Here is a 22,448-nt window from a genome sequence, read left to right as displayed (position 1 = left end):
AATTTAAAATTCGTTTTGTTTTTTGGGTTTTCGAGGGTTATTTTAATTTCTATATATAAAATATTTTTTTTCGTAATCATTTTTTGTGGTTTTCCTGGGACGGTGAAGGATTTGGTTGTTGGAGGGATGAAGAAGGGTGATTAAACCAAAACCTAAACCGATCCCTTGGTATCAAAAATATTCTATTTGGTCTTCAACGTTTTAAAATCTGGGGGTTGGTGGCCCATATTGAGGAGCTGGCCCTAAAGATCCGCTTGTCGACGTGATGCTTGAACCTCCAGAGATGGAGCCACCAGAAATCGATCCTCCAGAGATGGAGCCACCAGAGATGGAGCCACCAGCAATACCTCCACCGTTCACCAAAGTTGGCCCTGTTGGCCCAACCAAACCATTATCCACAATCTGTTGCTGGTTTTGCCTATCCTTCTGGTCTTGTATTTGAAAAGTAAACCTCTGGTTTTGCTGGGGTGTAGTTGGTGCATTGTTCAGGTAGATGTCGGAGGCGTCTTCGGGTTTCTTAACCAAAGACATAAACCAAAGTCTTTTCTTTTCTTCATTCGTTCTGTGGATGAAGTGGCAGACTTGCTGAACCGTACTGTGGAGGTGCTGGAGCCTTAATAAAGATAATCTTGTAGTGCTTTTGTGGGGGGGCGAACTGCCCATGGATGTGGGGTGCACGGACATCCTCTGGGTCTGGTGGTGGGACGTGGACGTAGATGTGCTTCTGGATCAGAGGTCCTGGGGGGTAAAAGACACAATTTATAATATCACCCTCACCTCATCTGTATTAAGTAAGTTTTTTTTTATTACCAGGAGTGCTCACGAATCCCCCCTGTTGGAATCCGCCGCCGACGACTCCGTTCTGGAAGCCTGTTGTGGATTGGAAGCTGCCACCGTTTTGAAAGCCCTGTTGGAAGCCTGTTTGTTGTTGGAATGATCCACCGTTTTGGAAGCCTTGTTGGAATCCGCCATTGAGTCCGCCGTTGAGTCCGCCGTTTAGTCCGCCGTTGTGGTGGTGGTGGAAAGATCCTGAACCGATTGATCCTGGAAAAAAGTTAGATTGTGGATGAGATTTTTGGTGGACAAGTGAGATTTTGATACAAAAATCAGGGTTGATTTGAGGAAATTCTGGTAAAGTGCAGATGGTAAAAGTAGACAAAAGGTGAATAAAGGCAATTTAAGGATTCAAGATTATTTTGGAGGGATTTTTTGGACAAGTTGGTGTAAAGATTCTGAATCTGAAGGTAGAAGTGGGATTTAGGTTGATTTGTGGTAAATAATTGATCTGAAAAGTAGGAAAAACGTGAAAAAAGGGTTGTTAAGAAAATATGGATTAGGGACTATATTTGATCCACAGATACTTGATTTGAGCAACCTGGGATTTTGTTGATTATAAGCTGTCATAATGAATTTTCTTTACAATTTTAATAACTGAGATCATCCTTTTGGATCAACAAAATATGGATCTATCAGAACCACAAATTATCAATTCCATTAAGAAGTGATTTTTTTGGTGCACTATGACTAAAATGATAAGTTACTGGTCAAAATTAGGATATTTAATTTAGATAAACAGGATTTTTTTGAATTCTAAATGATTTTGGAGCTATAATTGTGAACTTTGGATCAGAAAAGTCTAGATTGTTACCAAAGTATTTTATTTGGTCAAAAAATCAGAGTTTTGGATAAACAAATTAAGGATAAGAATAACTGTTTGATACAAAATTCTGTGACATGAGTAACAAAGGATTTTTTTTTAGACCAGGACTGCTAAAATGAGATTTTTGCTGATTTTGGAAGTCTAACTTTGGCAACTCGCAGAATAAAATATTATTCGTTTAGGTTAAACCTTAAATTATTCTTCATTTACCAGAAACTCTAAAAAATCTACCATTTTTATATCACACTAAAATTGTGATGGTAAATCTTGAAATCAGCTTTTCCAAGATTTATGCCAAAATGTCAGATGATATAAAATTTAGTTACATTTTTAAGTTCTTAGACAAAAGACACTTTTGTTAATGTATAAGTCCTAACTTGATCAGGATAAAGCAAGTTTTGGATGCAAATGTGATGTTGTATTTTATATCAAAATGGTCAAATAAACTGAATCCAAAATTAGTACAAAAAACTCGGTAGGTTTTCGAATTTTAGAAGTTCTATTTATGAACCACTTCTAACTAACAGTCCTTATTTTTTGGATTTGCAGTAGCACTAAAATTAGGATCTACTGAAATTTCTGGGCCACACATTGAATGAATTATTGAAATGACAATTAGTTCTGTATCAATAACATCTGTATCTAACCACAAATTTGACCAAGAAACTCTTAGTATAGTCAAGAATTTTGCCAAACAGTACACTTGTAATAGATTGAGAAGTTTAATTGATTTTGTCAAGTGATTAGCTGGTCAAGAGATACTTTTAGAAATGAAAGCCTCAAAATTGATCTTTGGCAATGCTTAGATATTAGAAATATTTTGCACTAATTTTTGAAGCACAATTAGAAGCAATCAAGAAATATTCTCACAACATTGACTCAAACTTGTTTGCAAAATCGTCCAAAATTTATGGTCAAAAATTGAAACTACCACCAAAATCACTTGGCAGAAATAACAGTTAAAGTACACAAATTTGACTGATAATTTCATCACTAATATTGGATACAATTTGGTTCCACAAATTTGACCAAGAAATAATTTTTTCTAAGTTTGGCCACTTTTTTCTACAAATTTTACCAAAAAACTGTTTCACCCAAAATTAGATTTAGATTAATTATTTCCATTATTTTTATTATTTTTTCTCCAACTGACCTCCTCCAATAGGGCCAACACTAGGGCCAACAAATCCGGATGTAGATCCGACGAATCCAGAAGAACTTCCGGAGCTGGTGAAGCTTCCTCCTCCGTTCTGGAAACTACCACCGAGACCTAGTCCTGGCCTGGGGTAGTTGTAAGGGGCTTCGGGCCTGGCACAGGCCAGGGCCGCCATAGTAGACAGAAGCTGAGGAAAAAATAAAAAAATAAAAATTAGTTTTTTTTCATTAATTAATAAACAGCAATCGAAATTACAAAAAATTTTATAAGCTATTCTGCTATGAAAAAAATAGTGAAGAAGTAAAGACGTGGTTGGTTAAATTTTAATGGTTTGTGCACTCGCTATTAGAGGCGCTGGTGAATGTAGCACGTAAATTTACCCTAAGAGGTTTATAGAAAAGGATGAACATGATTAATTTTAGAACAAAGTACAAACTGGTATAAAATGTATTTTAAGGAAAATTACAAATATATTTTCACAAAAATAAATAATTAAAAAAATAAAATGTTTAAAATACGTGCTATATTAGGAAAAGAATTTTTTTAAAAAGTGTGATTAATTCGTGTACACTGACGCCATCTATTAATTGTGAAAAATACTAAAACTCACTCGATCCCATTAATTTTAATAAAATTTAGAAATATATTTAATTCTGATTAAAATATCTAGAATTTTTAAAACTTAAACTTGGATTTTTATATCTTTAAAAATCTTGTCACCAAATTTTACAAAGAATCTCGAATTTTGCAAGTTCTATGTAATTTCTAGTGAAAAAATATATAATTAATTATATATTTTAAATAATTATGAATATTTTTAGCAAACATTGGACACGTCAGTTTTTATAAATAATAATACATAATTATCTATAATAAATATTTTGTATAAATTTTATTCGATAATTCTTTTAGTTTGGAAAAATAAATGTTTAAAATAAATATTTTTTGGGGTTAGATTTCCGGATTTTGCTTTTGAACAAAAATATATTCTTTCACATTGTATTTGACATTTGTTTAAAGTTTAAAATAGTTTATAAGTTAGAGATTAGAATATTTTATAAACATATCTTTTTACTTTATTGCACAAAATTACAATTAACAAATAAAATTATGAGTGAATTTTGGAATTAGATTTTTTAGTATAATATTTGATAATAATTCAGAGTAAAATCAATTAGAGCATTATATCATCGCACTTCTGTTTTTCACTAATAATTTTTAAAATTATTACATTTTTTGTACTTTATTAATTTTACTTGCAAAAAATTCTCTGATTTTTATAAAAAAAAATAACGTAAAAACAATTTTAATTTTTATATTAAAAAAAAACGTTCTTATAAACGTCTTGCTTAGATAGATATAAAATATATTTTTCGAATTATGTTCGAGTAAATTTGTTTAATAATTTATTTTGTTTTTTTTTTTCTAGAAATCAGTATTGATGATACTTGTTTAAATATTTTACTTATGCAATGCCCAAATGAAATTTAGCAATTTATAAATTTTTTTATGATTTAAATGTATTTTTTCGGAGTTAAATTTCGCATCTCTTATATTTAATTATGATTTTGCATTGCAAGAATTGATTTTACGTTATTGTTTTTGACAAAATTTAGAGAATTTATTGCAAGTAAATTTAATGAAGTACAAATAAAAATCAGTAATTTTAAAAATGATTAGTAAAAACAGAACTGCAGAGATATTTGTGGGTGAATAAAATGTATTACTTAAAATCTTAAGATGAAAATTTTTAACACAAAAGTAACTTATATTTATCGACTTTTAATATGAAAAAATGTTTTTATTAAGAAACAGTAATTTTTATTACTTATTTTGCATTTTATTCAACAGATACAAATTTGTAAATTTGAGTAAAAATCCTAATACAATTTTATTCACAAAAATCTCCTTAATAAAAAAAACCCGAAGTGTAATTTTCAAAAAAAAAAACAAAATTAGTGTTGAACTACTTGTTAGTAACTATTACTAATAAATTCTGTATTTGTTATTATATTTAATGCTAAAAAAAATTAAAATACGAACGGCATTTTCGTTCGAAAAATTTAAACGAATTAAACAGTAAATTGTCAAAACTGCATTAATAATTTATCGTGAAAAATCACGAATAAAAATTCAAGTAAAAATGACTTTTTAAATAGAGTATTAGTAATAAATTTGTAAATATATATTAATATTAACTTTAGTAAGTAGTAACAAACAAATGCAAAAAAATAAAAGTTAATAAAAAATTGTAAACACGTTTTTAAACACAAATACATATATATTGGAAATTTAATAAATATCTATCACTTATTTTGTATTTTATTTAACAAACAATATTTTGTAAACTTGAGTGTAAATTCTAATACATTTTTTTTCACAAAAAATCCATTTAATAAAAAAAACCCGAAGTAAAATTAAAAAAAAAGAAAAATGACTTTTTGAATAGAGTATTAGTAACAAATTAGTAAAAATATAATAATTATTAACTTAGGCAAGTAGTAACAAAGAAATGCAAAAAATATAAGTTTAAAAACAAAATTGTAAACACATTTTTGAACAGAAAACTATATTTATCTACTGGATATTTAATAAATTTATTTATTGGATATTTATTAAATTTATTTATTGGATATTTAATAAATTTATTTATTGGATATTTAATAAATTTATTTATTGGATATTTAATAAATTTATTTATTGGATATTTAATAAATGTTGATCACTTATTTTGCATTTTATTTAACAAACAAAATTTTGTAAATATGAGTGAAAATCCAAATACAATTTTGTTCACAAAAAATCCACTTGATATAAAAACCCGAAGTAAAATTAAAAAAAAGAAAAGTTGTCTAGTCAATCTTGAGCAAACTTTTGGTCTATTTAGGAAACTTGAGTGAAAATCTTAATACAATTTTGTTTACAAAAAAATACTTAATAAAAAACCCGAAGTGTGATATTAAAAAAAAAAAAATGTTTTCCGATTCACTTTGAGCAAATTTTTGGTCGTAGTTAAAAAAATATTTATATCGAATTTTAGGGTATAGGTACAAAAAAAAAATTTAACTGTATCTTTTCTACTCACAACAAATCCTCTCATCGTGTCACCACCGCCTTCGGAAAAATCCACACAAAAATTTCGAAATAAACACAAAACTACTACCAACTTTTTCTTTAAATCTTGATTTATCTTTAAAATCACTTTCGATTATTATTCGATGTTACTGTTGAACTCTTCACGAGTCAACTGATGTCTTCGAAGATCTTCTCAAGCTTTTTATACTCTTCATCGGATGCTGGCAATGTTTACTCTTCGAATTTGTTACAGAAGAAGAAGATACCATCATAATAATAGTCATTTTAGTGGTATTAGTAGTGGTATTGGTAATGGTTGGTAGTACGAGTGTTTGTTTTGTTTGTGATTATTCTGTTTATTATGTAAAATCGATAGACGGATAAATATATTGGCGGATGGATAGATTATTTCCTAATTTTTTGGTCAGGTGATTTTTTTGAATTGCGACACTGTGCGAAAATTGTGTTGGTTAGAGAGATTTATTTGTTTGTTTTATTTTAATAAATGATAAATGCAATTATGATGATATTGATAAAAAATTAGGATAATTTTGATAAATTTATTATTGATTATTTTTCTAATTTTTTTGGTCAGTTGATTTTTTTTCGGTTGCGCCATTTTGTGTGCAAAATTTGTACTCTCCTGGTTAGAGAAATTTCTTCGTTTTATTTTATTTAATGATATATGTAATTATTAAAGTCAAAGTATTGATAATTTCGATAAATTTATTATTGATTTTTTTTCTGATTTTTATGTAAAGTGATTTTTTTTCGGTTGCGACAGAGTTTTGTGCGAAAATTGTGCTTATATTTAGATACATTTATTTGTTTTATTTCAGTTAATTGAAAAGCTAACGCCTACTCGATGAATTAATGTAATTGAAATTACTTACATAAATATATTAATTTATTTTTTATTTTTCTTATTTTTTCTCTTAATTTTTTTTCACATAAAAGGCTTCATATAAAGGTTTATTTATGAGTAATCTTTTAGAATAAATGTTAATTATCAATATATCCCCAAAATTACTGATTGTCTTTTTATCTGTTATTAAAACAGATTGTAATTAATAAAAGAAATAAAAAAAAACAAGAAAAAATAAGCTGAGGATAAATGCGATTATGAAAAGTCAAAAAATTGAAAAATTCGATAAATTTATTCTTATTTTCTATTTTTTTGGGTTGCGTCACTTCTTTCAAAAATTGTGTATTTTAATTAAAAAATGGTTTGTTTTACTTTAGTTAATGACGAATGCAATTTTTTGATAATGTCGAAAAATGGATAATTTGGAAAAACTACATTTTTATTTTGTTTGCTTGCTTTTTGCTGAAGATACATATTAAATTTTTATCCTGTCTTTTTTACGAATATTTAATTATGTATTTTTAAACTTATTGACTAAAGATAAAATATAAATTAATATAAACATGTATACTGGTAGAATTATGTTCAAAAAAATTTGTACTTTCTTAGTTGAATATAAAAATATGCTGTTACAATTATATGTAAAAAAAACTCTTCTTTGAAGAATCTCATATAAATTTATAATGACATTTTAATTACTTTATTATGTTTCTACTAATTAATTTTCACTAAATATTTAAGGTAAACTTCATTTTATTTATTTCTTATCCTTCATAATTTATATCAATTATTATTATGAATTAAGAAAAAATAAATTTACTCTAATTATTTTTGCTTATATAAATTTTCAATTAATTAAAGTAAAACTGTAGTTAATTTTCATACAATTTTAAACTTATAATAAAATAACAATTTAACTATTTTTGTATAAAATTTTATTACTCTGATAACTAGTTTCATACACTTCAATTTGTTCCAATTCATTGATTATTTCTTTATATTAATTTCATCAATTTTATTACTTATAAAATCTATTAATTTTTAATAATAAACTAGTGGTGTATGGCATCGTGCTTTAAGGCATATTGCTGGAACTTCCCGTACCGTAACGAAATATTCGACGAATACTGAATGTTTTCCAATAGATTATTATAAAAAAATACTGTAACATTGTCTAATATTTATTAAGAATTATACAAACTAAATTGTAAAGTAAGTTATTAATTTAAAGTATGTAAGTGAGCTTTACAACTTTAGCCAGAATTAAAATTGAATTTTGAATTATTAAATTAAATATACAAAAAAATGACAATTTTTTCCCGAAAGCGATTGTTTTGTCTACACAAATAGAAAGGTTTTCAAATCATTCAAATTGGATGCTTAGTTCTCTCAAAAACTGCCATTTTTTGCACAATTAGCTCTGTAGCTGCAAATCCGTTGGACTTGCTTTTGTTAAAAACTAATCACCACTTCTCCTCGTCATTACGAATTGAATGTTTTTTGGATTATTCAAATTGGATGCTCCGTTCTCTCAAAAACTCGATTTCTATTTTCTGCAATCTTTGCTCTGCATTTCCGAAGCGGCTGGACCTACCTTTGCCAAAAACTAACAAACACATCTCTCTATCAATAGGAATCGAATGTTTTTTGAATTATTCAAATCGGTTGATCCATGTTCGTGAAATCGTCGACGAACATTTGTATCCGCACACACACATAAACACACATACATCCATTTTTTCTAAGGTATGCCAAAATGTTCAGAAACTTTTGAAACGTAAAGATATACAAAAATTTTCATTTCTAAATTTTTGGCGATTACTATAGCTTACACTACAAAAAGTTAAGAAATTCAAAAAAAAAAATATTTAAAAAAAAAAAATTAGTAAATTAGTGAAAAACATTAAATAAATTGTTAATTGAGTGAAGAGTTGAAAAAAAAATTGTAAAAGTAATAGTTATAAAAAAATAATTATTAAAATTGATAATTGCAATAAATTCATAATTATTATAATTTAATTATAACAATAAATATTCAAACCGTTAATTCTACAAAACTAATGTTCCAAAAATGAATATTTCAAAATTGTTTTTTTCAACAAATTAACTATTCGAATCAATTGAAAAAAATGACAAATTGATAATTCTAAAAGAATAATTATTCCAAATTTCAAATAAAATGATCTCCAAAATAATAGATCTTTTAAGAATTGCAAAAATTTCAGTTGCAAAAATAAATAATTGCAATTAATTATTTTCAGTTCAATATTCAATTTTTGTTTTGAATTCGTTCAATCTTACAATAAATAGATAGTAAGATAAGATAGTTCTAGTTATTTTTCAAATAAAATGTTTGAACTCACATATTTGTTGAAAAATGATTAAAATGTTAATTTATCGATATATACAATACATAATTTGCATTAAAATTTACAAAGTTTATAAAATGCATTATGATTTTTCAAGAGTAACTTTATAAATATCAATTTCAATAAATCTTACACAAAATCTGTCAGAGAAATTTGAATTTTTTATCGATAACACCTTAGAGTTTTATTAGTTCCAGCTTTCTTTCCAATTATTATCTAATAACAATAGTAATAGTAAATAATAATGGAGCTCTACAATTAAAATTAAAACTACAACTGTATCATTTTATTCCGTCGTTTGATTATGAATGAATATTACAATTTTATGGCATAACGATGGAATAAAAATGTATATAATTTTTATTATCGACATGGACATTAAAATTAATATTGGACGCTTTGAAGATGAGAACATTTATTTGAATGTTATATATGAGGAATCTGTATTGAAATCGATTAGACGGAGAGCTGGTGAATGAATAATTTGTCTGATGTCTGGATTTTGTGAGGTCTGCCTAAACTGTCTGTATTATCTTCAAACTGTCTACATTTAAGTCGGTGTATATATTTTTTGAGTCTGCTAGGATGTTTTTTTGAACCTACCAGGTTTTTAGAGTCTGTCTGAATTTTCTTGAGGTCTGTCTAGATTTTTGTTTCAAAGAGTGTCTGCATTTCTTTTAAAAAAGTGCCTGGATTTTTTTTAAATGTTTGTTTTTTTTTAAAGTGCCTGTTTTTTTTTAAAAAAGTGCCAAGATTATTATTTAAAGTCTGGTTGGATTATTTTTTTTAAGTCTGGCTGGATGTATTTTTAAAGTATGTCTGATGTTTTTTTAAGTTTGTCTGGATGTTTCTTAAGTCAGTCTAGATTTTTCCGAGGTCTGTCTAGATTTTTCCGAGGTCTGTCTGGATTTTTTCTCAAACAAGAGTATCTGGATTTTTTTTATAGATTGTCTGGACTTTTTTATAAAGAGTGTCTGGATTTTTCTGAACTCTGTTTAGATTTTTACACGTCTGTCTGGATGTTTTTTTTAAGTCTGTCTAGATTTTTTGAGGTCAGTCTAAATTTTTTTTAGGTCTGTCTGAATTTTTTTTCAAAGTCTGTCTGGATTTTTTCCAAAGCCTGTCTGAATTTTCTTCAGGGTCTGTCTGGATTTTTTTCAGGTCTGTCTGAATTTTTCTCAGGTCTGCCTGGATTTTTCTCAGGTCTGCCTGGATTTTTCTGAGGTCTGTCTGGATTTCCTCTAAAGCCTGTCTGTTTTTTTTCCAAAGCCTGTCTGGATTTTTTCCAGGGTCTGCCTGGAATTTTTTGAGGTCTGCCTGGATTTTTCTGAGGGCCTGAGATTTTGCCAGGGCCTGTCTGGATTTTTCGAGTCTGTCTGAATGTTTTTCGAGTCTGTCTAGGATTTTATGAATCAATCTAGATTTTTCTGAGGTCTGTCCGGATTTTTACAGGGTTTGTCTAGATTTTTTTGAGGTCTGCCTGGATTTCTTTGTGGTCTGTCTGGGTTTCATGGTAGTCTGTATGGATTTTTTCGTAGTCTATCTGGATCTTTTTTAAGGTCTGTCCAGATTTTTGTTAAGTCTGTCTGGATTTTTCTGAGGTCTGTCTGGATTTTTTTGATGTCTGTCTGGATTTTTCTGAGGTCTGTCTGAATTTTTCTGAGGTCTGTCTGGATTTTTCTGAGGCCTGTCTGGATTTTTCTGAGGCCTGTATGGATTTTTCTGAGGCCTGTCTGGATTTTTCTGAGGCTTGTCTGGATTTTTTCAAGGTCTGTCCAGATTTTTCTGAGCATTGCCTGGATTTTCTGAGGTCTGACAGGATTTTTTTTTCTAAGGTCTGTCTGAATTTTTCTCAAAGAGTGACTGGATTTTTCTCAAAGAGTGACTGGATTTTTCTCAAAGAGTGACTGGATTTTTCTCAAAGAGTGACTGGATTTTTCTCAAAGAGTGACTGGATTTTTCTCAAAGAGTAACTGGATTTTTTTCTAAAGAGTGCCTGCATTTTTTTTAAAGTGTCGACTTTGTGAGGTCTTCGACGGATCTGTGAGGTCTTTGACGACTCCCTTAAGCCCCTGAAGACTTTTCGAAGCCCCTGACGACTTTTCGAAGCCCCTGACGATTTTTCGAAGCCCCTGACGACTTTTCGAAGCCCCTGACGACTTTTCGAAGCCCCTGACGACTTTCTTTGACTTCTCACAACTCTATTCGGTTTTTTCGATATTCTTAAGTCAGATGTCAGAAAGTTGAGCTAGACTTAGACTGGTCTATCTGATGTCCAAAACTTACATCGATATTGCTTTATGAAATACTTTTTTGCCATCAATCACCATACAAATCTATATTTACCATATAAACCTTATGTAATATCATCTCCTAAAACGATTTGTAAATAATCCTATGTCATCTTTGCCCTATATCCAATTACCTTCTGCAATATCCAATTTTAGTTCAGTTATAGTAAGTATAGTAGTTTACATTTAGTTGAAGTAGATGATAATAGTGAAAGTTCTATGTATACTACTATTTCTGTCGTGGTGCATCATCATATTTATCAATTCAAGTGGAAGTCGATGTCGAAGTCGAAGAAGTCTTCTTCGAGCGATTTTGTAGGCTTTTGTTAGCCACTTGTTAAGTTATTGTAGACGTAATGCTTAAACAAATATATGTATATATTATGTACATATTATGTATATATATATATATATATATATATATATATATATATATATATATAATTTTCATGTGTGGTCATGGATTTTGTCCCGGATTTTTCTAAAACTAATATTTATCCAGGTTTTATATCTTTTGTCCCGGATTGTACTGATTTTTGGAAACTTTAAAATTAAATTACTAAAAAACTGTGAAAACAGAAGTGCTATTTTTTTCAATTAATTATGAAGAAAGTGAAATAGAATTTTATTGAAGACTTAAAAGCGAAAAGCATAATATCGAAAACAATAGTATATAATATAATATCGTAGATAAAGAAGTGTTACATATTACATATTACATAGAATTGAAAAATAAAGCTGTTATTAAAAGTCCGCAATAATCATTTTTAAAAAAATGATTTATATAAAAAACTTATTTTAAACTTCCCGAAGGAGAAGTTTATGTTTTCATCAAAAAATCCGATTCTCTCATTTTGTTTTCTCGACGTTTCAAGCCATTCTGAATTGAATGAGACCAAATTTGGAAAAAGTGTGTGTGTGTGTGTGTATGTAAACAGAATTTTTGCCGTAAATCGACGTTTTCTCGAAAACGGCTGGGCCGATTTCAAAAATTTAAAAGTCATTCGATGTGTCTCGACAAGAACTATTGTTTGTCAGTTTTGTGCGACGATCGGCCAAGCCGTTTTTTTATAAATCGCAGAAAAGTGAAAAATTTTTCGTCTACGTTTTAGCCCGCAATTCTGAATCGATTTTGAAAATTCAAAAACCGTTTGAAAGATATTGGTTGGGAATCGTGCTGATTAGTTTTTGGTAAAGATCGGCCAGGCCGTTTTCTTGTAATAAAAGTTAAAAAAAAAACTTCGAAAATTTTTATGATTATTTTTTCAACAGTAGATACCATAGTCTTCTAGATCATACTAAAATATTACGCCCCTACGACAACTGGTTTAGCTTTAAAAATTCGTCAAAGTTTGCAAAAATTGGTATCGTTTTTTCGGCATTTGTCAAAATTAGTCTTTTGATCGACGTTTTCTCAAAAACGCCTGAACCGATTTTAGAAATTTAAAAGCCATTTGATGTATTTCGGTGAGGACTATCGTTTGTCAATTTTGTGCGACGATCTGCCAAGCCATTTCTTTGCAATTTGAAAAAAAGTGTTAAACTTTTCCTCCAGATTTAAGGATTGATGAAGTACATTTTTTTATATTAAATCGATTATTTACACATTTCGGGAAGTTCATGTAACTTGCCTCAAGGCTAAATACCAAACCAATTAGTTGTATTTTCAATTGGCATTCATTATTTTAAAGACCTCCCGGATTTTTATAACTAAAAATTGTCGTCCCGATTTTAACTTTAAAAAATTATGGTCACATTAGCTATAAGAATATACTATCAGATTTTTTGGAGCCATTTTTAGTCGATCATGACTTCATGCATTCATTTTTTTTTATTTTGATGATTTGAATTTTTAGAGGTCTTGAATTTCTGATGTCTCAGTTTTTTTGAGGTCTCGCCTTTTTTAAGGGCTCTACTTTTCGTGAGTTTTCTTGACTATACTAAAATAGATTGTATTGAATTGCTAAATTATCTGAGAACATTAATAAGTTCTTTGGTATCAATAATTTTAAATTTCAAATTTGAATATATATATATATACAATATATAAAATTATCATTTTAATTTTTTTTATAAAAAAATCATTTTCCATCACTGCATTAAAACTAACGTACAGAAGTGGGATACCGAATAGCAAATGACATACATATACATAAAAACATTTATATTATACATATATATATATATATATATATACATGAATGTATTATTATTATAATACATTTATGTATGTATAATAAAGCTTCTACATATATAAAAGAGAGCTTCTATTGAGAGAATCTCTTCTTCTTCGGAGAGATCAACCGAAAAGAGAAGTCAATGGACGAGACGCCTCTAGAATTTAAATTAATTCCTAAAAACCAGAATAAAATAACAAAAAAAACAAAAAGAAATTCATACTTTTTACTGAAAAGTAACGTCAAATATATATAAAAGTACTTGTCACATGAACCGATTTTATTTCGAGTTACATCTAATATAATAAACAGTTTCATACTACATATAAATAAATATTTTTATTTTTAAGTTTTGACTCTTTTATGTATTTTTTTAGTTAAAATTAAATGTTAAAATTTTAAAAACAAGAGTCAAACATTCTTTTGTAACTTTATAACATAACAAAATTTTATATTCTGAGGGCTTTTCCATAAATTTTATTTCTATTAATTCACGATTGTGATTTGAAACGCTTGTATTAATATTTTGAGTCATTTTACTTTTTGATTCTCAAAACTGAAAACTTTTTGAATCAATGATGATTTTGTTAGACATAGTTTTGTACTCTTTTTTTGTTTCTGTATATAAAATTAAAATAAAATTGTATATAAATTTTGTCATGTTTCAAATAGTTCATGTCAATAAATGATAAACTAAAATTATACAAAACCTAGTGACAAGGTTAATAATTAAATAATAATGAAAATCATAAATTTTAAATAAAGAGTTAAATGCGTTCGACTCAATAGATATATAAATAATTAAAATCAATTAATGATGAAAATTACTAGTTCGAGATTTAATAAATAAATGTTTTAATCTAATCTTTCATTTATTGTTAAACAAACTATGTTAATTATTTTTTCGAATAAAAAAATAATTTTTTGGTAGTAATTATGAGTTCATAAATACATTATATAATGGACTAATAAAAATATATATGACAAACAAAAAATATCCTAAATTTATATATTTTTTATATAACTATAAAATTTTGTAAAACTTGATACAATATATTTTTATTTACAAGAAAAAAGTTTAGACAAAACAAATAGATAAATAGTTTCGAATTAAAATTTTGGAATAAATCAAAGTGAATAAGAAAACCAAATTGAATAACAAAATATTAAGAATTTCAATTTAATTAAAAATGTATAAACCAATAATTATATATCAAAAACATATAATAGTCTTAATAATCTTATAAGAATCTTTACAAAATTAGCTTGAATTTAATAATTCTGTTAAATTGAAACTTCAAGTTTTATTTTAATTTTTGCTTTTGAATTTAACATTTTTAATAAAGACCACAATACGATTTGAATAAAAAAAACTTTCTGTTTATGTTGACGAAACGCTTGACTTTGGATTTTTTTATTTTAAAATTTAATTTTTATTTCCAAAGAAATCTTTTTTTTCATTTTAGACACTGTTCTTCATATTAAATAGTCGTCCAATCCATAAGCTCTTATATTTTATCTATAAAATATGAATAATGAAAGTTACAGTATTTATAATAATCTATATGAAAACATTTAATATTCTTTGTATATTTCATTACGATACGGAAAGTTTCAGCAATTTGCCTCAAGGTACGATGCCTTGCACCACTAGTTCCAAGATTCTTCGTAAACTCCAACCGTGTAAACCAAACCTTAACAAACCAAAAGTTCTCCTCAAAAATCACCATATTAACATTGATATTATCATAATTAAAAACGGCAACGCCATAAAACGAAAACAAAGAAAAAAATAATTTTGTTCCTCCACCGGAATAATTTTCCTCCTCCACCGCATCTTTTCTGACACATCTTGTGACTGCAAAATTATCTGCTGTCTGATTTTCTTGAATATTAATTGCGTCAATTTTCGTCTTCTTGTTTTCTTGTTGTTTTGTTTTTATAAATTTTTTTCTTGTTCGACCTTTCCGGAGAAATTTATTATATCTTTTTTATTTTATACTTAACCGCTGCTCTTTTTGTATGCATTAGGAAATACGGTGGAGGGATGGTAAAAGTTGTGATTGATTGGGGGTGATTAGGAAAGAAATTGCAGAGATGGTTTTGTAGTTAAACTACTAATTTTTATAAAAATTATAAGGCAAATATTATAAAATTGCTTTATTATAATTATATATTATATGTATATTAGTATAAGTATTTTTATTTTATTTCTATTATGTTTTTTTCATTTTCAGGGTTCAGCTGAAATGGTGATTCCACCCCTGGAAGTAGCACAGGTCAGTAAGAAAATAATAAGCTAGAATAAAATAGTATAGAATATAAATAGGGGAAATGAAAAATGTTGCCATTTTTTGGTCCATAAATCGCCCATAAACGACTCTCATTAGTTCCAAGATGATTCTTGTTAGAGAGGCAGAGCCGGATTTTTAAGAAATTAGTAAATATAAATAATAAATTGTTATTAGTGATCACTAATTATTTTTAGAATTATTTTATCGATGTTTTTTTAAGCTAGATTTTTAAATATTTTGTTTTGAAATAGTAGGACCATGAAAAAGTAGTGTTTCCAAAATAATTAGTGATTTTGCTATGTAATTATTGAGTACTATAAATAATTGTAAGGTGTAAAAAAAGAGGTCCCACAAAGTAATGCGATTGCAAAATTTGCATTAAATGTAAAAATAAATACTAAGGTCTTGATAATTAGATATAAATAGAGAAGTTACGTAATAAATGGTAGGTTCCAAGAGCCCAGAAATATTAATCAGTTTCCAAATAAACTTTAGAGGTTTTAAAATAGCTTGCAAGGTTTTAAATTAGTGACGGAGGTTACAGAATATTTAGGTATGTTTCAAAAAAATATTTGCAACAATCTTGTAATAGCTAGAAAAGTTCCAAATATAGCCAAAGAGGTTTCAAAATATCCCGAAAAGTTTCAAGATATCTAGGGGAGTCCCAAAATAGTCAATGAGATTTCAAAATGTTTTTGGAGATCTCCCTAGATCCTTTAGAAATATTTAGGGTGATCTCAAGATATTTAGGGTCATCTCGAAATATCTAAGAAGGTTTAAAAATAACTAAGGTACTCCCGAAATATCTAGGAAGGTTTTAAAATAGCCAAGAAGGCTTCACATTAACCAGGATTGTTATGAAATAGCCTAAGGTGATCCAAAAATAGTGAAGGTGGCTTTAAAATAACGAGAAATATTTTAAACTAGTTTAAAATTATTCGAGACGTTTCAAAATTACTTGGAAGGTTTCAAAATTAATTGCAAGGATTTAAAATTATTCTAGAGGTTTCAAAATTACTAAAGACGTCTCAAAATACTCAAAATATACAGGAAGGTTCTAAAATTATTAGGGTGGTCCCAAAATCTCAAGGAACGTTTGAAAGTAGCCAGGGAAGTCCTAAAATATATTGAGAAATTCCAAAATAGACAGAAAAATCTCAAATTAAGTAGTGGAGTCTTAAAATAAGTCAATAGATACAAAAATAAATGACGAGGTCTTCAAAACAGGCAGGAAGATCCTAAAATAGCCTGGAAGGTCCTAAAGTAGCTCGGAAAGTCCTGAAATAGCCTGGAAGATTTTAAAGTAACCAGGATATCGGTACTTCAGGTCCTCAAAATAGACAGAAAGGTTCTAAAGTAGCCAAGAAGGTCTCAAAATGGCCAGAAAGGTCCTGAAGTAGCCAGGAAGGTTCTGAAGTAGCCAGGAAGGTCTTAAAAACAGCTTGGAAAGTCCAAAAGTAGCCTGGAAGGTCCTAAAGTAGTCAGAAAGGTCCAAAAGTAGTAAAGGAAGTCTCAAAGTGGTCAGGAAGGTCTTAAAATAGCCAGGAAGGTCTCACAATAGCCAGGAAGATCTCAAAACTAGCCCGGAAGGTCTTGAAACTAGCCATGAAAGTCTTAAAATAGCCTAAAAAGTTTCAAAACTAGCCAAGAAGATCCTAAAGTAGCCTAAGAGGTCCTAAAAGAGTCTGGAAAGGTCCTAAAGTAGCCTGGAAGGTCCTAAAACAGCCAGGAAGGTCCTAAAATATCCAGGAAGGTCCTAAAATATCCAGGAAGGTCCTAAAATAGCCAGGAAGGTCCTAAAATAGCCAGGAAGGTCCTAAAATAGCCAGGAAGGTCCTAAAATAGCCAGGAAGGTCCTAAAATAGCCAGGAAGGTCCTAAAATAGCCAGGAAGGTCCTAAAATAGCCAGGAAGGTCCTAAAATAGCCAGGAAGGTCCTAAAATAGCCAGGAAGGTCCTAAAATAGCCAGGAAGGTCCTAAAATAGCTCGGAACGTACTGAAATAGCCAGTAAGGTCCTAAAATAGCTCGGAACGTACTGAAATAGCCAGTAAGGTCCTAAAATAGCCAGGAAGTTCCTAAAATAGCCAGGAAGGTCCTAAAATAGCCAGGAAGGTCCTAAAATAACGAGGAAGATCTTAAAATAAGTGAAGACGCCCCAATATTAACTATTTGGTTGTAATAAAAAATAGTTATGGACTTGAAATTAATAATTAGGTTTTAGAATACAAATAAATCTTGCAGAGTATATAATAAATATATTTTTTTCGTAACATTTAAAATTTTAAAACTTCAAATTCAAATTTATCATAATTTGAAAAATTTCAGGAATATCCGTTTGTTCTAAAAATGAATTTTTTAATTCCCAAAGTTTTCATATTTATTTAGCAATCTTAAAATTTATATATATACGTATATATATATATATATATATATATATATATATATATATATATTATTAAATAGTATTGTATTCTAATTTCAAAAAACAATCTACTACAATAATATATTTAGCATCATAGAGATAATCAGTCAAATTGTCCCAGTACTATTTTATAAATTTTCACTTTCATCCTCCTTCACTCTATAGCTCCATTATACTCGTATAAACTTATAAATAATATCTAATGTAAAAATTCGTTCTGAATTGCGGTTTCTTTACAGTTTCGGTTTCGGTTTCGGTTTAGGTCGTCTTTGCTCTCTTTGGAATGATTTTTATAATAAAACGACATAATACAATACAATTACCTCTTGTGTGTACGGTATACATGAATTTCTTATCTTTTATTCGCTTTGTATCTGTCTCTCCTCTCTCTATCTATCTATTCAATAAAGATGGTTTATGTTTAAAAAACACGCAATATTAATTCTTAGGCTGGGGTCACATGACGAGGGGTAAAGGAAATATATTAGTCGTCTTAGGTTACACTTACTTACTTACTTGTTACAATTTTAATATAATATATTAATCGTTTTAGGTTAGATTTACTTACTAGATCTGCGGTGATTCGTTAAAATTTTAATATTTAACCATGAGCTTTGTAGAACCAAAAAGTGATTATTGTAGAATTAAAAGTGCTTATTGCAGAATTTGCAAAATTATTTGCGGAATTTGCAAAATTATTTGCGGAATTTGCAGAACTATTTGCGGAATTTGCAGAACCAACTACGGTTCATACAGAACCGATTGTAAAATATGCAAAACCGATCGCAGAATTTACAGATTGATTGCAGAATTAATTATACAATTTGCAAAAATATTTGCGAAATTTGCAAGAATTATTGTGGAATTTGCAGAACTGAATTGCTGCAATTTTGACTGCTAAAATGAGAATTTAAATGCAGAAAGGAGGATTTACATTTCAGAATATAGAATTTAATTGCAGAAACGAGCATTCAATATCAAAATCTAGAATTTAATGGAAGATGATAAAATTTAATGGAACAAGCTAGATTTAATTTAATTTAATGAATTTAATTAGAGAAACTAAAGTTTAATTGTAGATAAAAGAATTTAATTGGAAAATTTAGAATTTAATTAGAGAAGCTATAATTTTATAGGAAAAGCTGGAATTTTATTTGGAGAAGCTGGAATTTAATTAAAGAAGCTAAAATTTGAATGAAGAAGCTACGATTTAAATATAGAATCTACGATTTAAATAAAAAAGCTACGATTCAATTAAAGAAGCTAGAATTTAATTAAAGAAGCTAGGATTCATTTAGAGAAGATAGAATTTAACTGGACAAGCTAGAATTTTATTAAAAAAGCAAGAATAAAATTACAGATACGAAAAATTAATTGCAAAATTTAGAATTTAATTAGAGAAGCTAGAATTTAATTAAAGAAGCTAGAATTTAATTGCAGAAACGAGAATTCAATCTCAAAATATAGAATTTAATGAAAGAACCTATAATTTAATACAACAAGCCAGAATTTAATGGAGCCAACTAGAATTCAATGGTAGAAGCTAGAATTTAATTGGAAAATTTAGAATTTAATTAGAGAAGCTATAATTTTATAGGAAAAGCTGGAATTTTATTTGGAGAAGCTGGAATTTAAATGAAGAAGCTACGATTTAAATATAGAATCTACGATTTAAATAAAAAAGCTACGATTCAATTAAAAAAGCTAGAATTTAATTAAAGAAGCTAGGATTCATTTAGAGAAGATAGAATTTAACTGGACAAGCTAGAATTTTATTAAAAAAGCAAGAATGAAATTACAGATACGAGAAATTAATTGCAAAATTTAGAATTTAATTAGAGAAGCTAGAATTTAATTGCAGAAGCTAGAATTTAATTAAAGAAGCTAGAATTTAATTAAAGAAGCTAGAATTTAATTGCAGAAGCTGGCATTTTATTTGGAGAAGCTAGAATTTAATCGTAGACACAATAATTTAATTGCAAAAGCTAGAATTTTATTTGGAGAAGCTGGCATTTAATTCGTGATGCTGAAATTTTATTGTGAAAGCTAAAATTTATTTGGAGAAGCTAGACTTTTATTACAGAATCTTGAAGCTTATTGTAGAAGCTAGAATTTATTTGGAAAAGCTAGAATTTAATTGCAGAAGTTAGAATTTCATTGCAGGCACGAAAATTTATTTGGAGAAGCTATAATTTATTTGAAGAAGCTAGAATTTAATTGCAGATACTAAAAATAAATTGAAAAACTTAGTTAGAATTTAATTAGTGAAGCTAGAATTTATTTGTAGAAGCTACAATTTATTTGGAGAAGCTAGAATTTTATTTGATACAACTGGAATATAATTCGTGATGCTGAAATTTTATTGCAGAAGTTAAAATTTTATTTGGAGAAGCTGGAATTTAATTCCAGGCACAAGAATTTAATTGCGGAATCTAGTATAATTTGGAGAAGCTAGCATTTAATTGGAAAAGCTCGAATTTAATTAAAGAACCTAGAATTTAATTAAAAAAGCTAGGGTTCAATTAAAGAAGCTAGAATTTAATTGCAGAGGCTAGGGTTTAAATACAGAGGCTGGAATTTAATTGGAAATTGTGAAATTTAATTCGAGATGCTAGAATTTATTTGGAGGAGATAAAATTTATTAAGAAAAAACCATAATTTATTTCGAAAAAACAAGGATTTGTTTAGAAAAACGAGAATTTAATTAAAAAAAATGAGAATTTAATTAAAAAAAAACAAGGATTTAATTAAAAAAATGAGAATTTAATTAAAAAAAACGAGAATTTAATTAAAAAAAAACGAAAATTCAATTTAAAAAAAAAACGAAAATTCAATTTAAAAAAAAAACGAGAAATCAATTTTAACAAAAACGAGGAATTAATTTTAACAAAAACGAAGAATTAATTTAATTAAAAAAAAGAAAATAGAATTCGACAAACAAGGATTAAATAAAAATACCAAAATTGCAAAAAAACAGTAAAATTGTAAAATTTATAAAAAAAATGCAAAACTTAGTGTCAAATTGCAAATTTTGTATTATAACTGCTGAATTTAAAGTGGTAAAACATTTCTGGAATTTAAAAACAAATTCTGTAACCAAATATCATGCAATTTCAACAAGAAAATAAAAATTCATAATACAGGATTAGATACTCATTTATTAGTTTACCAAGTGTATACCTAGCCTTATGATCTAAATCTTCATGACAATAGATCAAGAACACTTGAAAGAAATTTCGCAATCTGATGACGTGTTTTATTATAAACAAAAATTTATATAATAAAAGCGGATTGAATTATTATTGCAATAATAAAAGACAACGCACTCCTTGAACTAAAAAATAGAACGAAATATTTTGCAATTTTGTTCTGCGGTTAGATAAAAAATAGAGGAAGAAATATTACAAGCATGGAAATCATCCTTATGCAAAATCCTGAAATATTTTTGAAAGTTTTGTCACTCCACCGTATATAAATTTTCTCCACCAAGTGGTTTAGTATTGTCAACTAATGTAAATTTAAATTTATTTTGTCAAGGACCCTTACAATAATTTAAATTATTACTCAGATTTAAAACCTAAAACATTTCCCAAACTTTTTTCATCCCTCCACCGTACTTTCAATTCCTCCTGACAGATGTAAATACTCTTATTATTATATTATATGACGGGTCAAAATGTCGCAACAAGGCGATTTGCATAATTCAGTGATATTAATTGCATAATTTCGGAGTTTCGGAGTTTCTTTCCATATTGACGATTATGGTGGAGTGTCTTTTTACTTATAAAAACACATACAAATGCACCGCCATCAAAATTTGTGTCGTCTGGCGGTGGAGGAAGGACTAATATGCCATTTGAATAATTTTCTCGTTGGGGAAAGATGTAGAAAAAAATATATATGTGGCTGAAATTATTGAAGTCTGGGACTGAATATTAAAAATATGTAGTGGAGAGAAAAAGTTGTGTTTTAACCTATATCATTTATCACTCCTCTCTCCTACAATTTTGCACATAGACATACCTATACATCATTCCTTTTAAGTAACACCACTTTGATGTTACATAAAGTTAATTACTTCGAGGGAGAGATTTTAAAGACCATTAACGAGACATATACACATCGCACATTCATCACA

The 22,448-nt window shown here is 28.1% G+C and overlaps 1 protein-coding gene across 1 annotated transcript; it reads right to left on the bottom strand.

The window, feature by feature from the left end:
• Positions 1 to 201: 201 nt before the first annotated feature.
• On the bottom strand, positions 202 to 2,991 carry LOC113388448 (putative mediator of RNA polymerase II transcription subunit 17). Its single transcript, XM_026625825.1, is given in 4 exon segments — positions 202 to 525; positions 527 to 738; positions 811 to 1,044; positions 2,814 to 2,991. Coding segments are annotated over 4 exon segments (948 nt in total).
• Between the last annotated feature and the right edge of the window lie 19,457 nt (positions 2,992 to 22,448).

Source organism: Ctenocephalides felis, unplaced genomic scaffold (genome assembly GCF_003426905.1).
Source record: "Ctenocephalides felis isolate EL2017-DRISC unplaced genomic scaffold, ASM342690v1 CF-g0.4_SCAFFOLD_03572, whole genome shotgun sequence".
NCBI lineage: Eukaryota > Metazoa > Arthropoda > Insecta > Siphonaptera > Pulicidae > Ctenocephalides > Ctenocephalides felis.
Note: the sequence above shows the minus strand (reverse complement) of the source record. Positions and strands in the feature narration are given on the sequence as shown.